The 24,666-nt window shown below is 40.9% G+C and overlaps 1 protein-coding gene across 1 annotated transcript; it reads left to right on the top strand.

The window, feature by feature from the left end:
• The first annotated feature begins 20,316 nt into the window (after positions 1–20,316).
• POPDC3 (popeye domain cAMP effector 3) lies at positions 20,317–24,444 on the top strand. The gene is made up of 3 exons (XM_022553365.2): positions 20,317–21,098; positions 22,022–22,130; positions 23,126–24,444. Exons 1-3 carry the CDS (start codon positions 20,614–20,616, stop codon positions 23,405–23,407), a joined length of 876 nt encoding a protein of 291 aa, XP_022409073.1. The 5' UTR covers positions 20,317–20,613; the 3' UTR covers positions 23,408–24,444.
• Positions 24,445–24,666: the final 222 nt, after the last annotated feature.

Genomic DNA, 24,666 nt, shown 5'->3' with positions numbered 1-24,666 from the left:
GCACAGAGAGAAAAGGGTAACTCTGGTCTCTGCCCCCTACCATGAACCAAGCCAAGAAAACCTCAGCCCCTCCCAGGTCCCATAAATGGCAGGGTCACCCCACTCATTTGGTTCTTGGCCTCAAAGCTTGGCTGTGGCTGAGTTTTTCTGACGGAGCAGAGTGAGGCCTCTTCACAAATGCTGACTTGGATCTCAAATGCTGACCTTCATATTTTTTCTAAGAACCTCTTTTACACAAAGTAGAGAAGTAGCTGTTAGATAACAGTTAGCTCTCCATCCCATTTCCTAAGAGAGAACAACTGCTTACATGGACCAGACATTAAGATTTGTGTTCCAGTTACAACTACTCATGTGGCAACACCCTCTTTATAGGATGCACAGAAGAATATTCTCTTTGAATGGTCTTGATATTATAAAAAGAGTTTAATTGTACACTTGCATATTTGAATTGCATCTTTGATGAGTGAATATTTAAATAAATTTCTTTATTATTGGTTATTCTTCATTTGTAATCTTCCCCATTTTTATTTACTTTACAATTAATTTTTTATTGAGATATAATTGACTACAAATACTTTTTTATTTGATCAGGTGGAATGGGAATATTTCATAGTCAGTTATTGCTCATTTGTTTATACATCAGTGTTTACCTTTCTTTAATCAGCTCCATAACGATATTGCCTAGATCTAACTGTAATTTTTATATCAATCAGCTTTATTTACCATTTGAAAAATAACTGTTGTTTAGCTACATACTGAATTTCTTGAATTTAGGTCTTGTTCAGAACAAAATTTATTTAAGAACAATGATGCTATACTTTTGATGATGTAAAAATTAAGGTATTATTGTTTCCAAAACATTCAGTACTCTATCCTAACTTAAATCTTCTGCCTTCTGCCCTACGTAATATAAGGATATATCCTGGGATGAGGACTGAAACTTTGAAAACTGTCTGGGCCTCACACAGAAGTTCATGGTCCATCTTTCGGGAAATATCTCAAGGTGGATGTTCAGAAGCAGTGAAATTCTAAACTAACCAGAGGCTCTCCTAATATCAGTGTTCGCTAAACTCATAAGGATTTTGAATGCCTCAGAGATCCCCCAATCTACTCCAAGCAGCTATTCCTGCTGTTAAACAAAGACTAAGGTCTTCTGGGTGGATAAAGGTGCAAACTTCTTCCCCAAGATGTGACCTTCACCTAAAACCTGGGAGCTCTCCAATCTCTCAAGGGACTGACTCTAAGAGCATGTTCAAATGGAGACAACCCACAAAGCTTTGGGAAAGCAGAGGAAAAAAGCCAAAAACAAACTAAAGAACAACCTAGACACACCACATAGCACTTATTGCAGACAGCAACAGAGATGACAGGTTTTTCCTGGGTGCTGATGGAGATCTAGCCAAGACAGGTACTCTGCTGGACTGCACCTCAAGAGGTTTCCTAATTCCCCTGCCAAATCACCAGCCCAGGTCCTGCTGCCCTAAGGCCTGCTGGGATCCTATCCACCGGAAAACACTGGCATTTTCAGTTCTGGAAGCAGTTCTGACCGCTTTGATTCTGCCACGTGCACAGAAAAGAGAAGCGCAAAGATTTTCCATGAGAAGATTGCAGGAAGAGTAAGGAGGTAGAGTCTAGACAACTCTAAGAAGTGCTTTGACCTAAAACTGTGTAATGTACTTTTTCTTTTTTTAACTTATTTTTACTTTTTTATTGTGATATAGTTCACATACCATAACATTTACCCTCCTAAAACGTACAGGTCAGTGGTTTTTTTTTACCATATTCACAATGCTGAATCACCATTATCTAATTCCAGATCATTTCATTGCTCCAAAAAGGAAAGGCAAGTATGTGGCCTTTTGTGTTTGGCTTCTTAGCATAATGGTTTCAAGTTTCATCCATGTTATTCCATGTATCAGCACTTCATTCCTTTTTATGGCTGAACAATATTCCACTGTATGGATTTACCAGATTTTGTTTACCCATTCATCAGTTGACAGACATTTGGGTTGTTTCCACTTCTTGGCTAGTAGGAATAATGCTCCTGACCATTCAGGGCTTAGTTGCTCTGCATGTGGAGGGAAAACATGTTGCTCACGGCTGGGCCCGTGAGCCATGGCCGCTGAGCCTGCACGTCTGGAGCCTGTGCTCCGCAACGGGAGAGGCCACAACAGTGAGAGGCCCGCGTACCACAAAAAAAAAAAGAAATGTAGTAATGCAGTTGGAAGTCCCAGAGAGCCCTCGACCTGTGGCTGATGCATAGGGCACCACTTCATTAGTTTTTGTCTCATGAAGACTTTGCAGTGAAGATCAAGGCAGGGACATGTATGTGAAGGAGTAAAAGAGAAAAACCAGAAGGCATCAGGACAGCAATATTTAACACAAAGTTTATCAAAGAAGGAACTACACTGTACGTACTAATATGTTGAATACCTGAACCACACATACAAGTTGTATTAGTTACTACAAACTTAATGGCTTAAAATAACACACAATTACTACCTCACAATTTTGCTGGGTCAGGAGTCCAGGCATGGCTTAACTGGGTCCTCTGCTTAGCGTTTCACTAAGCCAAAATTAAGGTGTCCCCTGCTCTGCATTCTCATCTGGAGGCTTGACTGGGGAAGAACATTTCTAAGGTCACTTAGATGGTCGACAGAATTCATTTCCCTGTGCTTGTAGAACCCGAGGGCCCTGGCTCCTTGCTGGCTGTTGGCAAGAGGCTGGTCCTAGAGGCCACCCACAGCCCCATGCCCCGTGGACTTCCCCGGCATGGACGCTTACTTCATCAAGCCAAAATGGACAGTCTCTAGAGAGAGTGTGCTACCAAGACCAAGTCTTCTGTAGAGTAATGTAGTTACAGGAGTGGCATCCATCACCTGTGCTGTATTTATTGTTTACATGCAAGTCACAGGTCCCAAATGTACTCAAGGGGAGGGGATCCAACAAAGGCATGAAACCCAGGAGGCAGTGGGAATCATGAAGCCACCTTACAATCTATCACACAAGCATATCTTTGCTGCTTCTTAGGTTTTAAATTTAAAATGACCATGAATATAATCCTTAAAAACATTGTAATGTACAACACTAAATAAGAAGTAAAATCTAAACCCAGAATACATCTGATGTCAAAGCTCATGACTTTCTCACTTCCCCAGCCATATCCAGTTTAAACTGGATTTCCAACATCTCTGAGTCAATCCCTAGAATGAAGAGTAAGAGCAAAAGCCTGGAAGACAAGCGGCTTCTAGCCGCGTACGGGCTGTAGGAACATGGTTAATTTTTGTCCCTCAGTCCCAGTAACAATTAAAGGAAGTTAATTTTACCATTTATATTACTTTAACTGTTATTCTGGAGACCAAAAGAGACACTGATTACTCAGTAAATATTTTGTTCCCGGAATCACTGTCACCAACACAGTTATATAACACGAATGAGGGTGCTGAGAGAGGGGAGGAGATGGAAACCCTCGAGTAAGTTGTATTTCACTGTTCCCTCACCAACCACCATAGGGTTTGACCAAAGAAAACTTCACTAACTTCATAGGAGGAAAATATGCATTTGATTTTTGCCTTAAGTTGCATGCACTGGCTCATCACTGATTTGAAATTTTTTATCATGTGTGTTTAATTTTTTTTCCTTCTGTGATCGTCCATGCTCTTTATACATTTTCTTTATTCAGACGTTCATTGATTTGAATCAAGATATTAAACATTCTCTGTCCTATACACCCAAATATTCCCATCCCCTCTCAGGTAATTTCACCACTTTTTGTTTACAGTGCGGGGCGGTGGGGTTGGGTGTGAGGTACTGAGAGGGCAGACGTACAGTTGCTTTCCATCCCAGGAGTCAACCCCATGTCTCACTGCCTAGGATAACAGCGAATAATACAAGGTTCATTTTATAACTGTGATTGGTGTTCACTTCGGGAAACCCATCTTCTCAAACTTTGGTCCGCCGCGATCGCTAAGTTGATCAGCAGTCCGGCGACTCGCAGGAGGCTGGGGCTGCCCGGGCCCCGCGCGCCCGCGGCCGCCGCCACCCCCGCTGCCCCCGGGGCGCGCGCCCGTGACCAGCCCCCGCCTGCACCGCCGCGCCGCTCCGGAGCCGGGCTGCGGTCACCGAGCGCCCGGGCGCGGATGCGGGCGCCTGCCCGGGGTCGGCCAGGAGAGCGCGAGCCGGGCGCCGGGGGCTTCGCGCCGGCTGCCAGGGCCCGGCGCGCTCGGCTGGGAAACTTCTCCGGGCGCGAGGCCGGAGCTCAGCGCGGGGCCTGGGAAGGCCAGGTAAGGAGGGAGCCGGGGCGCCTCGGCCGCCACTCTCCCGCCCCCGTCCGCACCCTCACACCTGTCAACGCCGGGGCCGCTCGCCGGGCGAGGCCTCTGTGCTGGCCCCGCCCCCGCGTGGGGGCCGCTCGCCGCAGACCCCCGGCAGCGCCGGTGCTTCGCCGCCGGTGCTACTGCGCGCGCCGCTCCGCCGCCGGGCTCCAGCCCCGCTCGAGCCAGCGGCTAGCCCCGGGTCCGCGCGCCGCCGCTCGAGCTTGGCGGGCGTGGGGGGATCGCTGCTGCGGGTCGGCGCGCGGGCCCTGGGCGCTCGGCTCGTCCGCGCATAGAGGTGAATCTTCCTCCCACCTCTGCTGTTGGTCCCACTCTTGCCCCGGGCACCTTGGAGTCCCCCCAAAAGGCCGGATTTTCGAGGGAGAAAAGCTGCTTCTGGGGGCCCTGATATCTTTAGGTTGGCCTTGGGGAAGTCGGGCAGCGGCGGGAAGTTTCCTTCTGCAAAGGGTCTGACTAGGGGCAGGGTTTCACGCTGAGTTGGGGACCGAGAAAGCGACCTCATCCAAGGTCACGCTGACCTGTTTACTCTATTTGGGGAATGCCCCTGAAAAAAAAAAGGGAAGGAAGGAAAGAAAAAGACGTTTGAAAACCACTAAATTACCTCCTCACCAAGGTCGGTTACAGAGGTATGATACATTTTGAGGGTCTGTATTTTAAGAAAAGATTAAAGGCACAGAATCAAATACAGTAATAGGACTATGGCCAAAAAAAAATTGTTTTAGTCAGGAGATATTTTGCAAAAAGTTCTATATGTAAATAAATGGAAAGGTAGAATTAGAAACCCACTTTTCTACATAACCGAATTTGATTTTCTAAACTTCTAGAATGTGACAGCCTTCCTTCCTGACGTTTCACTCCAACTTTTGTGGTTATTTTCAATTTGCAAGCTTGCACCCTGCAATTGAGTTTTATGGCAGCCTTAAAAAAATTATTGGTCTCTGTTCATACTAAAGTTTGGTGGCTATTTTCTTTTCTGTCATTTTTAATACCAAGGACTGTTGCATGAACATATCCCTGGTGTGACAGTACAGGAACTTGGCATTGTTCTTTATGGCAAGAGAAAACCAAACAAGAACTACCTGAAACAAAATATAAACAATACAAAAATTGGATCTCCTTCCACATTTGCAAAATGAAGAGGTCTGGCTGATCCCAGATGATCTTTAAGCCTCTTTCCTTCTCTGGGAGACTGGGTTTGTCTTTTGAAGAGTTTGGGATACAAATATTAAGTGAAATCTAGAGTAAGATGTTATCTGTTCTAAAATTTTATACATATAAACTGGGAGACATTTGATAATTGAGTTTCTTTAATCTCATCAGTCTCTCAAAATAGCTGAATCATTGTGCATCCTGGGTTTCTAAATGGTGATATTCTATGTTATTAAATAAAAATGTGTCATGGGAAGCCCAAATCCCATGCTTCTTATCACAAGACTGACTAATAGGGTTGACACACTGGAGCATTCACGTCTGCTTATTTTGAAACAGTCCCCAGGAAAGATCAAGAATGGTTATGAAGCATTTGCTGTAGTATGTGAGCATAACAACACATAGTGACATGACAGGCAAGAAGTTTTGAAACAGTTTTGGAAAATATCCAGGATAGATTTGCAAGCCTGCAAATTGCGATTGAAATCTCTTTTTGTAATTATGGGTGTTGGTCAGCTGGGATTATGAGCTATAGAGAATAAGTAAGAATTTACAAGAGTATATTGAGTCATTAATGTGATTTTTTTTTAAAGAAAAGGGGAAAATACTTCTCTCTTTTATCTAAGTAGTTAGACAAAAATGTCTTAAAGTGAAATTTACAACTGGTTATTTTATAAATTAAATAAATAACCAAAAGTTGCTGACTTAAAGTTCCTGTAACAATGCTGGATCCTCCTCCAGCCCAGAGAATTCAGGGATCAATTCATACAGACCCAAAGTGAGATCTTCTCATTTTGTGCTTTTCAGCAGAATAACCTCTAGTGACTGTCGCACACGCACTCTGAAATTGGCAGAGGAGGAGGGATTTATGGTCTAGAAAATGGTCTATAGCAGCTGAGCCTATAGAACTTTCATCTCTCTGAGCCTCATTTTCCATTCTGAACAATGCTGATAATACTATTTGGGTTGCAGAGTTGTTGTGACTCCTAAGTGGGTCAGCATAGGCAAGAGCCAGTGTCTGGCACATAATAAGAGCACAGCTCATCTTAGTTCTCCCTGTCTTCCTTAGTAGGTGTTTGTTTATTGACTGAACAAACTGTAGGTTGAACAGTAGGTCACAATTTTTTGCTTTTGATTTCAGAAACTCCATGTGGCAAAATCTTGACAATTGTTGAATCTTGGTAATGGGTATATAGGAATTCATTATATATTATTTTCTCTGTTTTGGAATATGTTTAAAATTATTCATCAGAACAAAAATTTAACAGTGAATCTGAAAAAAAACCCACCTTATAAGATATATTTCTAATCTAGCATTTCATTTTTAATTGGAATTTTAAAAATTATTCTATATGGACAGGAAAGAAAAATACAATTATATAGAGTGAATGGATGGGTGGGGAATGATACTGGAGAGCAATCTGTGGTGATCTTCAATTTTTTGTGAAAATTTTTTTTATTTTAAAAGGATCCAAAACTATTACATGATATTTGTTAATTCTGGTTGTTGGATTCATGGATTTTTATTCTCTGAAATTTTTGTATTTAAAAATTCTCAAATTAATATAAAACCACCTTTTGGTTTTGTAAGATTATTATAAAGGAAGCAGGTACTTCTCTGGTGGTGCAGTGGTTAAGAATCCACCTGCCAGTGCAGGGGACATGGGTTCGATCTCTGGTCCAGGAAGATCCCACATGCTGCGGAGCAACTAAGCCCATGCACCACAACTACTAAGCCTGCACTCTAGAGCCCACAAGCCACAACTACTGAGCCCACGTGCTTCAACTACTGAAGCCCTGTGCCCTAGAGCCTGCGTGCCACAACTACTGAAGCCTGCACACCCAGAGCCCGTGCTCTGCAACGAGAAGCCACCGCAATGAGAAGCCCATGCACTGCAAGGAAGAATAGGCCACGCTGCTCGCCACAACTAGAGAAAGCCCTCGCGCAGCAATGAAGGCCCAACGCAACCAAAAAAATAAATAAATAAAAACTAAAGTAAGCAAACAATACAGATATGTGCAAAGAAAAAAGTAGTGTCCCACCATACAAGAATAACCACCCTTAAGATTAAGTGAAGATCATTCCATATGTCTTTCTTTGCATTTATACAACTAGAAGGATACAGACACATTACTGTGTAATGTGGTACTCCAATGACACATATAATGTTTGGGGGTTTATTTGTCTGTTTGCTTTTGGTCTTTGATGGAAGTTCTAAAAAGCAAGTTTGTTTGCATTTTGATTTTCAAGACTTTAGACTGTCTTTTAAAATGTAGCATTTATTTTAAAATTCAATATGCAACAACTGACTTTAAATGAGTTTTAAGTAGCGTAAGTTTTTTGCATATAAGATGTACTATTAGATGATTTTAGATCTCATAATTTGAAGCTGGGTTTTAATTATGTCAACATTTGAATTTCACTAAAATGCAAGCCCCATGAGGGCAGGAATTTATTGAATTACTGCGTATGTTAATTAGTAATATTTTCCCGGCCATTTGAAAGTTGATGATGCAGTCAATTATACTATAATGCTTGTTTTGAAAACCAGCATCATTCCAATGCAATTGAAATATTAGGGAACAATTTGAGCATAACACAAATTTTGCACTTGCTTATACATGATTTACTCAGCCAGAAACACCAGGTGAACACAGTAAACTGCAACCAGCTAACTGAGCCCTGTAGGAATACACAAAATGCCAACACACAGAGACCTCAACGTCTACCAGCTACCTTGGTTCACCATGTGGTATCCTGCAAGATTATGTTTTGCTATTCTTTTGCACTTAGGAATTTTTCTACATAAAAACACACTCATTCAACATCCCAAGAATGTTTAAGCATCTTGATTCAAAAAAGAAAAATAGTGCATGCAAAATGAAAGCTTCAATATTGAAGAGAAGCTTGAGATAATCAAATATTTTGAAAGAATCAAGAGAATATGTAGTATTCCCTGAGCAGCAGGAATAAGGGAATAATCCACATTGCAGATCATGACAGGAAATGCACAAAAAAGAAACATCTATGGCTGGAATAAGCTCAAGTACTACAAAGTCAATAACAATGAGGCTGAAAGAAATCAAAGAAATGGAAAGATCGTTCAGCACGTGGATGGAGGACCAGTGAACAATCTTTCTCACAGCCAAAGAGAAAGCTCCTGTCTATATACGAACACTTGAAATGGTCATTCCCTTCAGAAGTGCTCCTGTTAGCACCAGTAGTGGCTGGTTTGGTGGTTTCAAACATCGTTGACCCTGGTGTGTGATCCACGTGCTCATTAAGCCTGAAAAAATGACAAAGGAAAGATTATAGCCAATTAGCTAGCACACATGAACTTAATAGGTGTGTTTGCCAGGAAGGAAAATGAGAACCTGAAGTAAATAAACATAGAAAAAGTGAGTTCATTTGCTGCATATAGGACACTTGGAGGAGAGGTAAGTGAAGGTGTCTACCTTGGATTCATATCAAAAGACTGTTAATGCATTCATGATTCCAGCTTCTCTTGCATCTTTCATCAGGAATCTTAGGTGAACTTACTGCTTGACATGATAGCAGGTGATCAAAAGTGAATGGCTTCCTGCTTGTGCCTTTAACCATTTCCAGGACATGGAGAAGTCAGAAGAACTTGAAGCAGAGTATGGGGGTTGTTTGTTTAAAGCAATCAAATGATGAGCTTGAGAAGGAGAGGTTTACTGCTGTGTCTTCAAATTAAGAATTATAGGGCACTGCGTGATTCAACATAGGACTCAACCTATCCTTCTGTTGCTCCAAAAATTGTAATTTCTTTTTTTTCTCTTTTTTTGGCTGCGTTGGGTCTTCGTTGCTGCCCTCTTGTTTTCCAGATATGACTGAAGACCTGTTACCACCTGATTTTCCTAATTTAAATCTAGCAAGGATTGAGTGTCTTCTGCTCCACAGACCTATATTCCAAGTCCGTCATAGAATGTAGATTATTAGATTAATGAAAAGCCTCATGTATAGTTAGTATTGGTGTATACAGTGTGTGTATTCATTTTCTATTGCTTTGTAACAAATTACCACAAACTTAGTGGCTTAAAACAACATAAATTTATTACCTCACACTTTTTATGAGTCAGAAGTCCACAGGCACAGCTAAACTGGATCCTCAGCTCAGGGCCTCACAAGCTTTCAATCCAGGTGTCAGCCACACTGCACCCCTCATTTGGAGTCCAGGGTCCTCTTCCAAGCTTCTTAGGGTGCTGGCAGAATTCAGCTCCTTGTGGTTGTAGGACTGAGGTCCCCATTATCCTGGTATCTGTTGGTTGGGTACTTCTTTCAGCTCACAGATACTGCCTGCAGTTCCTTGCCTTGTGGCCCCCATAGGCATGTCACAGCATGGTGTCTGCTTTTTTCTAGGCCAGTAAGAATATGTTTGTCTAATTTCCAATCCCTCTCGAGTCCTACAGTGGAGTCTTATATAACTTAACATAATCACAGCGGTGACTACTCCAGCACCATTGGCCATATAATATTAACTAATCAAGGGAGCATCTGTCCCATGCCATTCACAGGTTCTGCCCAGACTCAAGGGAAGGGGATTATAGGGCGTGCACACAAGCAGGGCAGGAAGCTTAGAATTCTCCCTACCACCGTATGTGATAAAGTGAGAAAGCAAACATGGCTGAAGATAATCAAATGTGACCTTAGCTGAGACAAGAGAATCAGAGAAGCCCTTCGTAGCCTGTGCGCATGGTATGAAGAGTCAAAGGCATACTCCAGCCTAGAAGCCTAGTGGTACATGAAGAGACTTAGGCATTATGTGCAAACAAAGGCTGGTGTGGACCTTCTGGAATCCAGAAGGCCACAATCCAATCTCCAGCATAAAATTTATAAGATTGTCTGTCTGAGATTTCCAGTGTATACCATGAGGTATCATCAAAAGATGAAATGATAAAACAAGACCATGTAATATAATTGCTTAGAAAAGTAGAATTCTCCTAAGGGAAAAGGAAAAAATAGTGCCTTCCTTCGTAGTATAAAGAGGCCAAGAGCTGTAGTGGGGCTGGCCATCTTTTTAGGCAGAAACCAGATGGTGACACATCTATGCCTTGGATAACATCTGACTGTAGCATATGAATATTGTAGCCAATATCATTTACATTGATATCAACTCTTTGCTCTTAATCTTAGATAATTCTTCCATATTTATACATTTATATGCTATACATATGCACTGTTTGCACAGCATCATGTCAAGTCTTTTCATTTCCTCTCTCTTATTGCTTGAGAGGCTCTAGACCAGCACTGTCCAAGAGAAATATCATGCAAGCCACATATGTAATTTAAAATTTTCTAGTAGCAACATGAAAAAATAAGAAGAAATGGGTGAAATCAGCTTTAATAACATGTTTTATTTAACCCAGTATTTCCAAAACATTATCATTTCAACATGTAACCAATATAAAAATTATTCACGACTTATTCCTTATCTGTGTACTGTCTTCGCAATCCCTTGTGCACAGCACATCTTACTTCAGACCAGCCATATTTCAGGGGCTCGACAGCCACAGGTGGCTCCTGGCTCCTGCAGTAGCCAGCACACCCCTAGAATTCTAAGGCCTCTGATCATGGGCATTTAATTTTCAACTCTCATTTCTCTTTGTACTCACTTTCTAGATAGTCTTGCCAGCTCCAGTCCTTACTCAGGATTGTCCTGTGTTATTACAAGACAACTGTTACATACCCCTCCATCCTGCCCCTTATCTTCTGTTGTGAACTCTGTTGCTAGACCAACTGCATCAGGTTAAACATGACTCAAAATGAGTCCCCCTTTCCTCTGATTTCTTTCCGAGCTTCGGGAAAGAAAAGGATGAAAGGAAGATGAAAGTATCTTCATCCTTTTTCTGTTCCTCTGTCTCAGTAGAGACACATCTTCCTTTCATTTCTTCCTCATGGTCTAATATATGCTTTCCTTTCTTTTTAGTCCAACACCTAAACCATTGATTCAGGTATTGATCAAATCTCACTTGGACTTCCTGGCTTATTAACCTGCTTGTTCCAAAACTGTATTCTACACACTGCTTTTCTCCCTGAGCATTGTTATCACTGCTATATAAAAAATACTTAAATATATACCCCAACTGAGAGAATAAGCAAATTATGACACTTTAAAAAGGAAAATATATATAATGGGCAATATAATATATAGTGGAAGCCATGTAGACCGATAATAAAGGCCATAAAAACTCAGCACCTAGAAGGTGCACTTCAGCCACCATGTTAAGGAAAGGCTGCTGCAGAATATCCATAAACCTTGAGCCCCCTTGGAGATGAGTGGTGAGGAAGAAAAACGCCTCCTGACCTGAGCAAAGCATGGAAATGAAGACACAGGAGAAAATGGGCCTTTCCAGCCCTTTAAAAAGAAGCATTAGGGCTTCCCTGGTGGCTCAGTGGTTAAGAATCTGCCTGCCAATGCAGGGGACACGGGTTCAAGCCCTGGTCTGGGAAGATCCCACATGCCGCAGAGCAACTAAGCCCTTGTGCCATGACTACTAAGCTTGCGCTCTGGAGCCCGTGCTCCACAACAAAAGAAGCCACTGCAATGAGAAGCCTGTGCACCGCAACGAAGAGTGGCCCTCGCTCACCGCAACTAGAGAAAGCCTGTGCGCAGCAACAAAGACCCAACACAGCCATAAATAAAATAAATTTTTAAAAAATAATAATAAGGATTAAAATTCAGACCCTTTACCCTACAGAATGTTCTGGTGTCTCTCAACCCTATCCCCCTAAAAGTTTGTAACCCTGGTTGCATAACAAAATCCCTGGGAAATTTGTGAAAAAATTCCAGTGCCTGGGCCCTACCACAGTTCTTGAATAATTAAACAATCTCTAGAGTTGGGCCCCAGTCATAAACCTGGTGTTAAGATCTGCAGTCATAATTCAGTTCTGCCCCTCAGCTCTACATTTTGACCTATGCTAGGAATAATGTTCTATTTCATATCATGGAGAGTTGTGTTATTTTAGAGCTAAAAGGAACCGTACATTATTTGTCCAACTCTTTCATTTTATCAATGAGGAAACAGGTCTGGGAAGCTTAAAATCACACGCTGTTTAGGGGCACAGCTAAGACTAGGACTCTTCTCTTAAGTTGTAATGCCAACTGGACAGACTAGATAGCAGAATGGTGCACGGACACCAGCACTACAGCCGTGGACAGACAACTAGGGATCAGGGAACATTACATGGAGTAACCAGCATGGGAGGACAGCCAGTGGTCAGCCAGGAATGGACACAGCTGAGGCTCTGCAAGCAAGGATAATTCAAAGATCCTTCAGGAACAAGATAAAATAATGGCTCTCAAACTTTAGTGTGCATAAGAATCAACTGGGAGCCTATCAGAAATGCATCTTTCTGGGTCCCTTCCTGGCTCAGTAGTTCTGGGGTGGGGCCAGGGAAGGAGCATTTTAACAAGCCACCGAGGTGATTCTTTTTTTTTTTTTTAAGATTATAAAGTTTTTTTTAAATTTTTTTAACGTTTTTATTGGAGTATAATTGCTTTACAATGGTGTGAGTTTCTGCTGTATAACAAAGTGAATCAACTATACATATACATATATCCCCATATCTCTTCCCTCTTGCGTCTCCCTCCCACCCTGCCTATCCCACCCCTCTAGGTGGTCACAAAGCACCGAGCTGATCTCCCTGTGCTATGCGGCTGATTCCCACTAGCTATCTATTTTACATTTGGTAGTGTATGTACGTCATGCCACTCTCTCACGTCGTCCCAGATTACCCTTCTCCTTCCCCATGTCCTCAAGTCCATTCTCTACTGGGTCTGCGTCTTTATTCCTGTACTGTCCCTAGGTTATTCATGACCTTTTTTTTTTTTTTTTTAGATTCCATATATATGTGTTAGCATACGGTATTTATTTTTCTCTTTCTGACTTACTTCACTCTGTATGACAGACTCTAGGTCCATCCACCTCACTACAAATAACTCAATTTCTTTTCTTTTTATGGCTGAGTGATATTCCATTGTATATATGTGCCACATCTTCTTTATCCATTCATCTGTCAATGGACACTTAGGTAGCTTCCATATCCTGGCTATTGTCTCTTTTTGAATTATGGTTTTCTCAGGGTATATGCCCAGTAGTGGGATTGCTGGGTCATATGGTAGTTCTATTTTTAGTTTTTTAAGGAACCTCCATAATGTTCTCCATAGTGGCTGTATCAATTTACATTCCCATCAACAGTGTATGAGAGTTCCCTTTTCTCCACAACCTCTCCAGCATTTATTTTTTGTAGATTTTTTGATGATGGCCATTCTGACCAGTGTGAGATGATATCGCATTGTAGTTTTGATTTGCATTTCTCTAATGATTAATGATGTTGAGCAGTCTTTCATGTGTTTGTTGGCAATCTGTATATGTTCTGTGGAGAAATGTCTATTTAGGTCTTCTGCCCATTTTTGAATTGGGTTGTTTGTTTTTTAGATATTGAGCTGCATGAGCTGCTTGTAAATTTTGGAGATTAATCCTTTGTCAGTTGCTTCATTTGCAAATATTTTCTCCCATTCTGAGGGTTGTCTTTTCGTCTTGTTTATGGTTTCCTTTGATGTGCAAAAGCTTTTAAGTTTCATTAGGTCCCATTTATTTATTTTTGTTGTTATTTCCATTTCTCTAGGAGGTGGGTCAAAAAGGATCTTGCTGTGATTTATGTCATAGAGTGTTCTGCCTATGTTTTCCTCTAAGAGTTTGATAGTGTCTGGCCTTACATTTAGGTCTTTAATCCATTTTGAGTTTATTTTTGTGTATGTTGTTAGGGAGTGTTCTAATTTCATTCTTTTACATGTAGCTGTCCAGTTTTCCCAGCACCACTTATTGAAGAGGCTGTCTTTTCTCCATTGTATATTCTTGCCTCCTTTATCAAAGATAAGTTGACCATATGTGTGTGGGTTTATCTCTGGGCTTTCTATCCTGTTCCATTGATCTATATTTCTGTTTTTGTGCCAGTACCATACTGTCTTGATTACTGTAGCTTTGTAGTATAGTCTGAAGTCAGGGAGCCTGATTCCTCCAGCTCCGTTTTTCTTTCTCAAGATTGCTTTGGCTATTCGGGGTCTTTTGTGTTTCCATACAAATTGTGAAATTTTTTGTTCTAGTTCTGTTAAAAATGCCAGTGGTAGTTTGATAGGGATTGCGTTGAATCTGTAGATTGCTTTGGGTAGTATAGTCGTTTTCACAATGTTGATTCTTCCAATCCAAGAACATGGTATATCTCTCCATCTACTTGTATCATCTTTGATTTCTTTCATCAGTGTCTTATAATTTTCTGCATACAGGTCTTTTGTCTCCTTAGGTAGGTTAATTCCTAGGTATTTTATTCTTTTTGTTGTAGTGGTAAATGGGAGTGTTTTCTTAATTTCACTTTCAGATTTTTCATCATTAGTGCATAGGAATGCAAGAGATTTTTGTGCATTAATTTTGTATCCTGCTACTTTACCAAATTCGTTGATTAGCTCTGGTAGTTTTCTGGTAGCATCTTTAGGATTCTGTATGTATAGTATCATGTCATCTGCAAACAGTGACAGCTGTACTTCTTCTTTTCCGATTTGGATTCCTTTTATTTCTTTTTCTTCTGTGATTGCTGTGGCTAAAACTTCCAAAACTATGTTGAATAATAGTGGTAAGAGTAGGCAACCTTGTCTTGATCTTAGTGGAAATGGTTTCAGCTTTTCACCATTGAAGATGATGTTGGCTGTGGCCAGCTGATTCTGATGGAAGTGATCTGGGCACACCTGCTGGGAAGCACTAAACACTAATCTAAGGAACAAGATTGTTGTTGGCTTCCAGAGACTGGCTTCTTGGCCACTGGAAAGTGAAGACTTAAGGATGGGTTGGTTCTGGGTCTATACCTGCCAGCAGTAGGTGGCCAGGACACAAGATAGGGGAGAATGATAGAGATCACTCCTGCAGAAATGAGTAAATTTAGAATTTACAGTATAAGGATGGCTCGTCTTCAACTGTAATCCTCTGAGGGAAAGAAAACTTTTGAAAACTATATTCTCCAAATGGCTCAGCTCTATAATATGCAAGCAACAAATACAGCAATGGCATTTCTATGTTATTTAAAAATTTGCTAAGAATTTTTAATAAAGATTTTCTCATTTGAATCTTCCAGCACCCTTTAAAGTGGACAGAATAGGTGATATTACCTCTGCTTTACTGATGAATAAATATGTCTAGGTTCATCTACATAGCAGGGAGAAAACTAAAGCCTACATTTTCTAAATCCTGGTACTGTGGAAGCAGAATGATGCAGTTTAAACTGTGAGTTTCAGAGTCAGGCAGACCTGGATGGAATCTTAGTTCCAATATGAGTAGTGTGGTAACCTTGAACAGCTTATTTGCCTTCCCTGAGTTTTCTCATCTGTGAGATGGAGATAATAGTACTTTCCTCATGGGGTTGTGCAGGTTAAATGAGATAATTCTTCAAATATGTCTGGCACATAGTTGCTGAATAAGTGCAGCTCCTTAAAGATAAGCAGAGAGGGCTTCCCTGGTGGCGCAGTGGTTGAAAGTCCGCCTGCCGATGCAGGGGACATGGGTTTGTGCCCCGGTCCGGGAGGATCCCACATGCCGCGGAGCGGATGGGCCTGTGAGCCATGGCCGCTGAGCCTGTGCGTCCGGAGCCTGTGCTCCGCAACGGGAGAGGCCACAGCAGTGAGAGGCCCGTGTACTGCAAAAAAAAAAAAAAAGCAGAGAAAACTAGCTTTTTTTTTTCCAAAACAACATAAATTTATTCTCTCGTAGTTCTGGAGGCCAGAAGTCTGAAATCATGGTATTGGTAGGTGTACTCCTTCCAGAAGCTCTAAGGGAGATTCTGTTCCTTGCCTCTTCCAGTTTCTGGTGGCTGTCAGCATTCCTTGATTTATGGCTGCATCACTCCAGTCTCTGCCTCTGTGGTCACATTGCTTCCTCCTCTTCTATCCTCCTCTTCTATCTGCGTCCTCTGTGTGTCTCTTATAAGAACAATTGCCATTGGATTTGGCCCATCCGAGTAATCTAGGATGGTCTTCTCATCCGGAGATCCTTAACTTAGTTATATCTACAAAGACCTTTTTTCCAAATAAGATTACATTCACAGCTTCCAGCGATTAGGGCATGATCATATATATTGGGGGGCAAAAACTAGCTTTAAGTTCATGATTATTTCCTATATGGAACACACACCAAAGTTGGGATATGATTCCAATTAATGAGTAGAATATTCATGGGATTTTGATCTTCTTCGTTGCCTAGCAACCCAAACTAACACAATACCACATGCTACCAGAGTTGTTTTAATCAGATCAGGAATTCAACTGCTCTTAAGGAACTGAACGTTCTAAAAAGACAGAAGGATTCCCCTATGAATTTGGAGTTGTGCCAGACATCTTAAATGAGTGATGTCCCAATCCCTCAGTCAAGGTCTCCTCCACTTCTGTTCCCTTACGTGACAGAAGATGTTAGAACATGGGTTGAATTGGATAGAGAGTGGGAATGGAAAAGGCAGAGTGGGCTTGTACCTCTATACCAGTGTGTTCAATCCACATTCACTGAGTGCCAAGGGTCAGAAGTACAAAAACATTTGTCTCTGCCCCTTAAGAGTTCTGGAATCTAGAAGAGGAAGTGAGTCAATGTTGAATAATAATACAGCAGATTACTTCATGAGTGCCTTTCTATGTCTGTGTCCCTGGCAGTATTCTAAGCATTATGGATTGAGCAGTACAAGCAGATATAGCAGGTCTCAAATATCCACTGTTGGGATTATTATTTTACTGTCAAGCTGTCCTGGCAGAATATCCCACCGGTCTCCCAACACATTACATCAGATTCACAACCTTGAAAGACACATTTCCTGCTGGGGAGGGCATGAAGCTGAGTGGAGGACTGGAACTTCCACCCTGTGACTTACTGCCTCCTTTCCCTGAAGCAAGTTACCTAACCTGTCCGGTGCCCCCCCTTGCTCATCTGTAGGCTGAGCGTGATGCCTGAGATACTGCCTCCCTCACGGCAGTAAGTGTGATGCAGCGAGGTAATAAATGGCCACGTTCTGAACCGATAACTGCCATTCCTGAGCTGATCTTCATCAGTTTGCCACCCAGTTTAGATCACATTTCACTGAGCGTCTTCGTGCCTGCCTTTACATTTCCTTATTCCCTAGAACTCAGGGTCTTACAATTTAAAGAGCAAACTTGGAAATATTTTGTTTATTTGCCCTTTATTTTGTCTCCGTCACTTGTATCCCCATGTGTTACCTTCTTTTGCAGGGAAGACCCACTTTATTGCTTAAGAAATCCATTGTGCTCCTTTGGCGTTTCAGCATTTATTTACCCAAAAACATGACTTAAGGCCTACAGGCTTTTCAAGCAGCCAGCTGGTTGATGAACCATGTACGGCATTCATATAGTGCTGCTGGCACATGTCAGAGGAGCACTCAGGCTCATCACCTGCCCCTGTCAGTTCTTCCTCTTCTAATAAAGTACATCTGTTTTGGTGACTGAATAAAAACACACCAAGCAGAGAAAGGCTGGGTGTGGAGTAATTTAATCAGGGCAAGTCAGCACTCCCTGTTGAGTGAGACGGTGTCAAGGATAGGAAGATGGCTTGGGAGCAGCTTATTGAAACAGAAGCCGACTGGGAAGGGCCGGAAACACGGTTCCTCATATAATCATAATGGGTCACACTCCAGGAATGTAGGTGGCCCAGTATATCCCCCAAGTCAAGAGTTTAAGGGGACAAGATTCCCATAAGCTCCCTTCTGAATTGCCACAAACATTTTACATGGCCTCTCCCTGTTAGCATCATTTTAACAATTTGTTGAGGATTATAAATTTTTCAGGAAGTTCAAACCCAAGTTCAGAGCTCTACTGGTGGTGCTTTTTAATATTGGCTTCATGGCTGTGCTTGGCATCCTAAGGAACTGATTAATTTAAAATACCCAAGTTTTAAAAGTTAAACAGCAGGGGGACTGACATTTGCAGTCTGCGTTTCACAGTTGTCACTACTCAATTGTATTTTTTAAAAACGTTTCTTTGTTTTGAATGTGCAGTAATATATAATTTTGTGTTTTGTTTAAAGAGGAGAAATGAAACATATTCAGCATGCCAGTCTGCCTTGAATCTCATCTCTCACAGAGAGATGTGTGGAGTGATCATTAGAGGGATGCAGACTGTGTAATATGTATTTGAAAGCAGCATAAGTAGAAATAACAATATGGTTGTAAGTTATAGGTCTGTGTTGTTGTTTCTTTTTTTCATGATTCACCTGGTGATGCTCTTTTTTTTTTTTTTTGGCGGTATGCGGGCCTCTCACACTTGTGGCCTCTCCCGTTGCGGAGCACAGGCTCCGGACGCGCAGGCTCAGTGGCCATGGCTCACGGGCCCAGCCGCTCCGCGGCATGTGGGATCTTCCCGGACCGGGACACGAACCCGTGTCCCCTGCATCGGCAGGCGGACTCTCAACCACTGCGCCACCAGGGAAGCCCTGGTGATGTTCTTAATGTCATTACTTGCTGAGAAGAGAATCACTGTCCAAGATGGAAAACCAGGAACTTCAGCAGCAGCTTCTTTATTTTCATTTCTAGTTCTGTTGGTAGCAACACTATTCCTTTTTTCACTTCAGCTAAGTCATTTTCACCTCTGTTTGTGTACTTTTTTCCTATGAGACAAGATCTATGATATCTGATATTTTATTAACAGGTATTCTGGAAAAATCCATCTCAAGATAAAAACACTAAATATAGCACACAAGTTCAAGGTTCTTGAATGTTGTTTTGGTTTCAAAAAAGTCAATCTAATGAATGCCTCACACTGAAACCATTTATTGTTAAGAAACCTGGTGATAAATGATACATATCCTACAGCTCTGTCATCATGGTTAAATCTCTCCTGAGTCAGATCACATATTAGCATTTATACCATATGGCTGAAAGGGTAGAGAATATATGTGCAGAGGAACAAGTCGCTAACATTTTTGACCATCTGGTAAATAAATGTGTAAGTAGCAGGAATTTTACTATTATTTATTTAGTTATATGGATGCAACCTTTAACCTGAAATAGCCTCTAATACAGTGAAGGAGAACTGAATTTTTATTTTTCAAATAATTTAGATCTAATTAATTAAACATTTTCACAGTCTACTATGTGCCCTTAAACTCTGACTCCTAACTGTGTGTTTCTTATGTTTATTGATTTATTAGGGCTCCTTACAATGCCTAATTTAAAATATCTCTCATGGGAGACCACATGATTGGATTTAGCATACAGGCTCAAGTCCTGAAGTTCTGCTCTGCCACCAACCACTGTGTGGCCTTGGATAAATTACTTGGCCTTTCTGAGCTTCGAATTCTTCACCCATAAAGAGTGAATAACATATTGTCAAACAGTATCTCTAAAAGGGTGGGCCATGGAAGGCCACGGATTGATGCATCAAAATCATGTGGGGAGCTTGTTCAAAATACCAACACTTAGGCTCCACCCTCAGAGATTCTGACTCAGTATATCCAGAAGCAGTCTATGAAGCTGCATATTTAGTCACTGTCCCAAGAGATTCTGCGGTATACTGAATTACTCTTCTAGGGACCAGCTGATTATAGCACTTATTAGCTTTCTTGAAAAATATGTAGTTAGTTAGTTGTAACAAATACTAAAATTTCTGTAAATAATTTATTATTATTAATGAGCCTAACTCTGAAATATGCATTTATATATCCTAGAAATTTAACACTTTCAGTATTTGTGCTGAAAACGTTTTAACTTCATAGAAAATAGGATGTCAACTTGAATAAGTAATGCTGATGGCTCACTGAATATACTTCTCAATTCTCCTTGTTTAATTAGAATCCTTTCTGTTTTTTTCTCACACAGGAAACCACAAAATATTTCTGGGCTAGATCTAAATCAGGAGCCCAGATGAACTTAAGGATGCTAGCATGGGATTCTTAGTTTTTCAAGATCCATACACACCAAACCCTTAATCACCCCAACTCCAGTGTCCGGGCTTTCTCTTGTTTTGTGAAGACTGAGCAAAACACTGATGATGGAAAAGCAAAGGACTTAATTACTTGCTTCGATATCATTTAACATCAACTGAGAAGTGAACCAGACGGTAGTACAGCCATGGAGAGAAATTCAAGTTTATGGAAGAACCTAATAGACGAACACCCAGTCTGCACCATCTGGAAGCAAGAGGCCGAAGGAGCCATCTATCATCTTGCCAGTATTTTATTTGTAGTAGGTTTCATGGGTGGCAGTGGATTCTTCGGGCTCCTTTACGTCTTCAGTTTGCTGGGGTTGGGTTTTCTCTGTTCTGCTATCTGGGCTTGGGTAGATGTCTGTGCAGCTGACATATTTTCCTGGAATTTTATATTGTTTGTCATCTGCTTCATGCGGTTTGTTCACATCGCCTATCAAGTTCGCAGCATAACCTTTGCGCGAGAATTTCAGCTGTTGTACAGCTCCCTCTTCCAGCCTCTGGGGACCTCTTTGCCTGACTTCAGAACTATTGCTATGAGCTCAGAAGTGGTTACTTTGGAAAAGGAGCACTGTTATGCCATGCAGGGGAAAACCTCCATTGACAAACTCTCCCTGCTTGTTTCAGGAAGGTTTGTACTCTTGACGCTTGCATGTCTTTCCTCTTTATTCCTTACTAGCTTGTGTTTCTTTCTGCTGCATTTTCCATCTCAACACAGCATAGTCCTGGGCAGCATTTAGCACGCTGAGGCATGAGAAAGCCCTTGACACATGAGTCATGGACATAGGCATTTAGAGTACAGGGTATTATTTACTTGAAGCAGGTTATAATTTAGAGTCTTAATATTTCTTCACAGAAATCAAATGTATGAATTGGTTTGTCTGGATATGCTGCTTGTTTCCAAGCTAATCATGAGAGTCAAGAGGATGATGCCAGCTTAAATTCATAGAATACTTGTTAGCACGCAAAGTATTTTGAACAGATTCTGCTAGGGCATTCTTTTAAATAATAAAGAACACTTAAATTTTATAATGATCATTTTTTTCAGTAAATTCTAGCAATTGCCCACTTGCTAGAAGGGGACGTGCACTATATATAAAATTTGAAAACAGAAAGTCTGGAGGAAGAAATACTAACGTGATTATTCATGTTTTTTAAAAGGTTAAATATTTAGTTTACAGAGGTATTTCCAGTGGTACTTCTTTATGTTCTTCAGTGTTCTCCTGCTTAATTTAAAATCTGACTGAGTGCATTGAAACTTTTAATTGCAAGATATTATATACACAGAAATGGGCGCATATCATCAATGTACAGTTTGATGAATTTTCTGATGAATCTTACCCACTGTTCCAGAATCCTAACCATGGGAGGAACAGCGGTACATAAATCTTAAAGGGGATTTTTGTCACTTATTGTAATGTATGAATTTAATATTTTGCCCTTAAAGATTTTAAAAGCCATAAGAAACATCAGAGATCGGAAATACTGTTCCGTATCCTCGTCCCCAACTTAGTGCTCTCTTTCTCCTTCCCTCATAACTGATGTCCTTTGTAGGATCAGAGTGACAGTTGATGGCGAATTTCTGCATTACATCTTCCCCTTCCAGTTCCTGGATTCTCCTGAATGGGACTCACTGAAACCCACAGAGGAGGGCATTTTTCAGGTAAAGAATAACTAGGCCACACTGTGAACACTGCCTCTTCCTGTTTAAAAACAGGCAAACAAGCAAACAGAGCAGCAGATGACATAGGAATAATTTATATTTAACTTTGGAATGTACTTAGTATCACGCATGTCTTCCCAGTTCCGCTTGAGTCTTGCTGATTAATGTCACTTTATAGGTCCGGCAACAAGGAGAAGATTGGGTATTACCTATGACAGAAAGGAGTCTGTGATAAATATTCTTAAATTGCTTAACTGAGTATATGGGAATTCAAATATAATTAATTGATATTTGACTCTAAACACTGCCACCTGTCACAGTTTAGAAAAACACCAAGAACAAAAAATCTGCCCTTATGACAAAACAAGTGACTTTTAAAATTCAAAATACTGATGAATTTCAGTTGTTTTCTAGCAACAAAATGCTAAACTTACTGTCACTAGTCTGCTGCCATATCGGGTAGTTTTGAAAGATAATCCTTTCAGTAGGTTCTGTCTATTATGGTATACTTCCTCTGGTTGATACATGTAACATACATGTGTGTGTATCCATGTGTGTGTCTTTGTAATACAAATTCATATACACATGCAGAGTAGGTTAATTCTATTCGGTACTGCAGAAACTGCATTAGGGTTAAATGTTTACAGTCTTCAGGATTGACTTGGAAATATTTCTCTAACATTAGCCAACTTTATTATGTTTTAATATCAAGTAACTCTCACTTCACTGAAATGCAAAATCTAGATACCCAAACTTAGAAAACAGATAAACTGGAGATGGGCACAACACTGTGATTATTCATGTTATAAATTACATAGATAGTAATAAGTTTTGTAGTTTCTATTTTAACAATATATTGTGGGTTGGTAGGCTTTTTTAAAGTTAAAATCAGCAGGAGAAATTCATTTAAAATTTGGGGCCAAAAAAGAAAACCACATGGCAGAATGTTTCTTGCTTCCTAATCTCTGATTATGTGTGGTCTTATGTTTGTTTAGGTAACGCTCACAGCAGAAACTGATTGTCGATATGTGTCCTGGAGGAGAAAGAAATTATACTTGCTCTTGGCTCAGCATCGTTACATCTCCCGCCTGTTTTCAGTTTTAATTGGCAGTGACATTGCAGATAAACTCTATGCCTTGAATGACAGGGTATATATAGGAAAAAGATACCATTACGATATTCGGTTACCCAACTTCTATCAAATGTCAAGTCCTGAAATGTCCAGATCAACCCTGACAGAACATTTTCAGAATTCCAGACGACGTTGTGATAAATGACACCGAAGCCTGGAGTTTTATAATGAAAAGACTCTCTTCATCACTCCCCGAATGAAATAGCAAAATACAGAAAATTGAGCTCACTAATATTTTTATAAATCCAACTCAGAGGCGAGATGCCACTGCCAGCTGTTTCATTCATCTCAATGTGTGCATTGTGAAGAAATTTTACAAGCTTTTTTTCTGTATTTCTCATTGGAATATATGGGGGGGGGCGGTGAGTAACTATGGGCAGTTTGTCCTTTTCTGCATCAACACTGGGAGAATGAAATTTTGCGTTCTCAAATATGTCCTCAGACTTATTCAAATCTTCTGCCTTGCCCCACTGAGTTAGTTAGGTGTTGCTTCTCAAGAAGCAGCCAGTAAGTACTCTCAGCAGGAGAGTGGGTAGCTACTGTCCACACCAGTGTTTCCAGAATACACTTTTTGCTACAACCTCTGATGGAAGCAACATGTGTTATTGTGGTGGGCAGCAATCACTCATTTTAAATGTGAAGTTATTTACTATGACTAGAAAGCAGAATAAATGCAAGAGGTAACAGTATGCCAATCTTGAAGACTATTTTATTGCTACAAATAATTCATCGGCTTAATCATTACAGTAATGATTACAGTACATTACAGTAATAGTCCTAATCATTACAATAACATATTTTAAAAGAGGCATTTCATGAAAAATAAAGCTGCATACTAATTACTGAGTAAAAAGAATACTTGTGAATAAATAGTAAAAATGTAGCACAGCATCTCAATTTTCCACGTTCGGCTGAAAGGGCAAGAGGGGGTGGTTTGGCTAGACAGTGAGGGCCTCCTACTGAAAGCTCCACCCACCGCAAGCACGCCGCAAGCATGGGTGTCTGCCTTCCAGCCATTCCTTCAGCTTTGTAAAGAGACAGATCTGATCCCTACCTGGGAAAAACTGGTTTTCTGAAGCTCACGTGCAGGCCATGTTCTTTGGTACAAAGATATAGCAGGCCATGTTCTTTGGTAGAAAGATAATAGCATCCTACATTTAACAAGTGTATACTGAGCACCTACTGTGGCTCCAAATGCTGACCTGGGCACTGGGAATATTTCAGGTAACAGAAATCCTATCCCTCATAGAGCTCACATTCTGGAGGTGAGGGAGACAGATAATAAAATAAATCAGAAACACCTAGAGGTAGAAAGAGAGAGTACCATGGAGAAAGCTAAATCAGGGAAGGTGGCTAGAAAGGGGCATTGCAATTTTAACAGTGGTCAAGGAAGGCCCGAGAGAG

Source organism: Delphinapterus leucas, chromosome 12, assembly GCF_059928025.1.
Source record: "Delphinapterus leucas isolate spDelLeu-1000000601 "Yukka" chromosome 12, BTC_Dleu_Yukka2, whole genome shotgun sequence".
NCBI lineage: Eukaryota > Metazoa > Chordata > Mammalia > Artiodactyla > Monodontidae > Delphinapterus > Delphinapterus leucas.
This window is presented reverse-complemented; position numbering and strand designations above follow the sequence as displayed.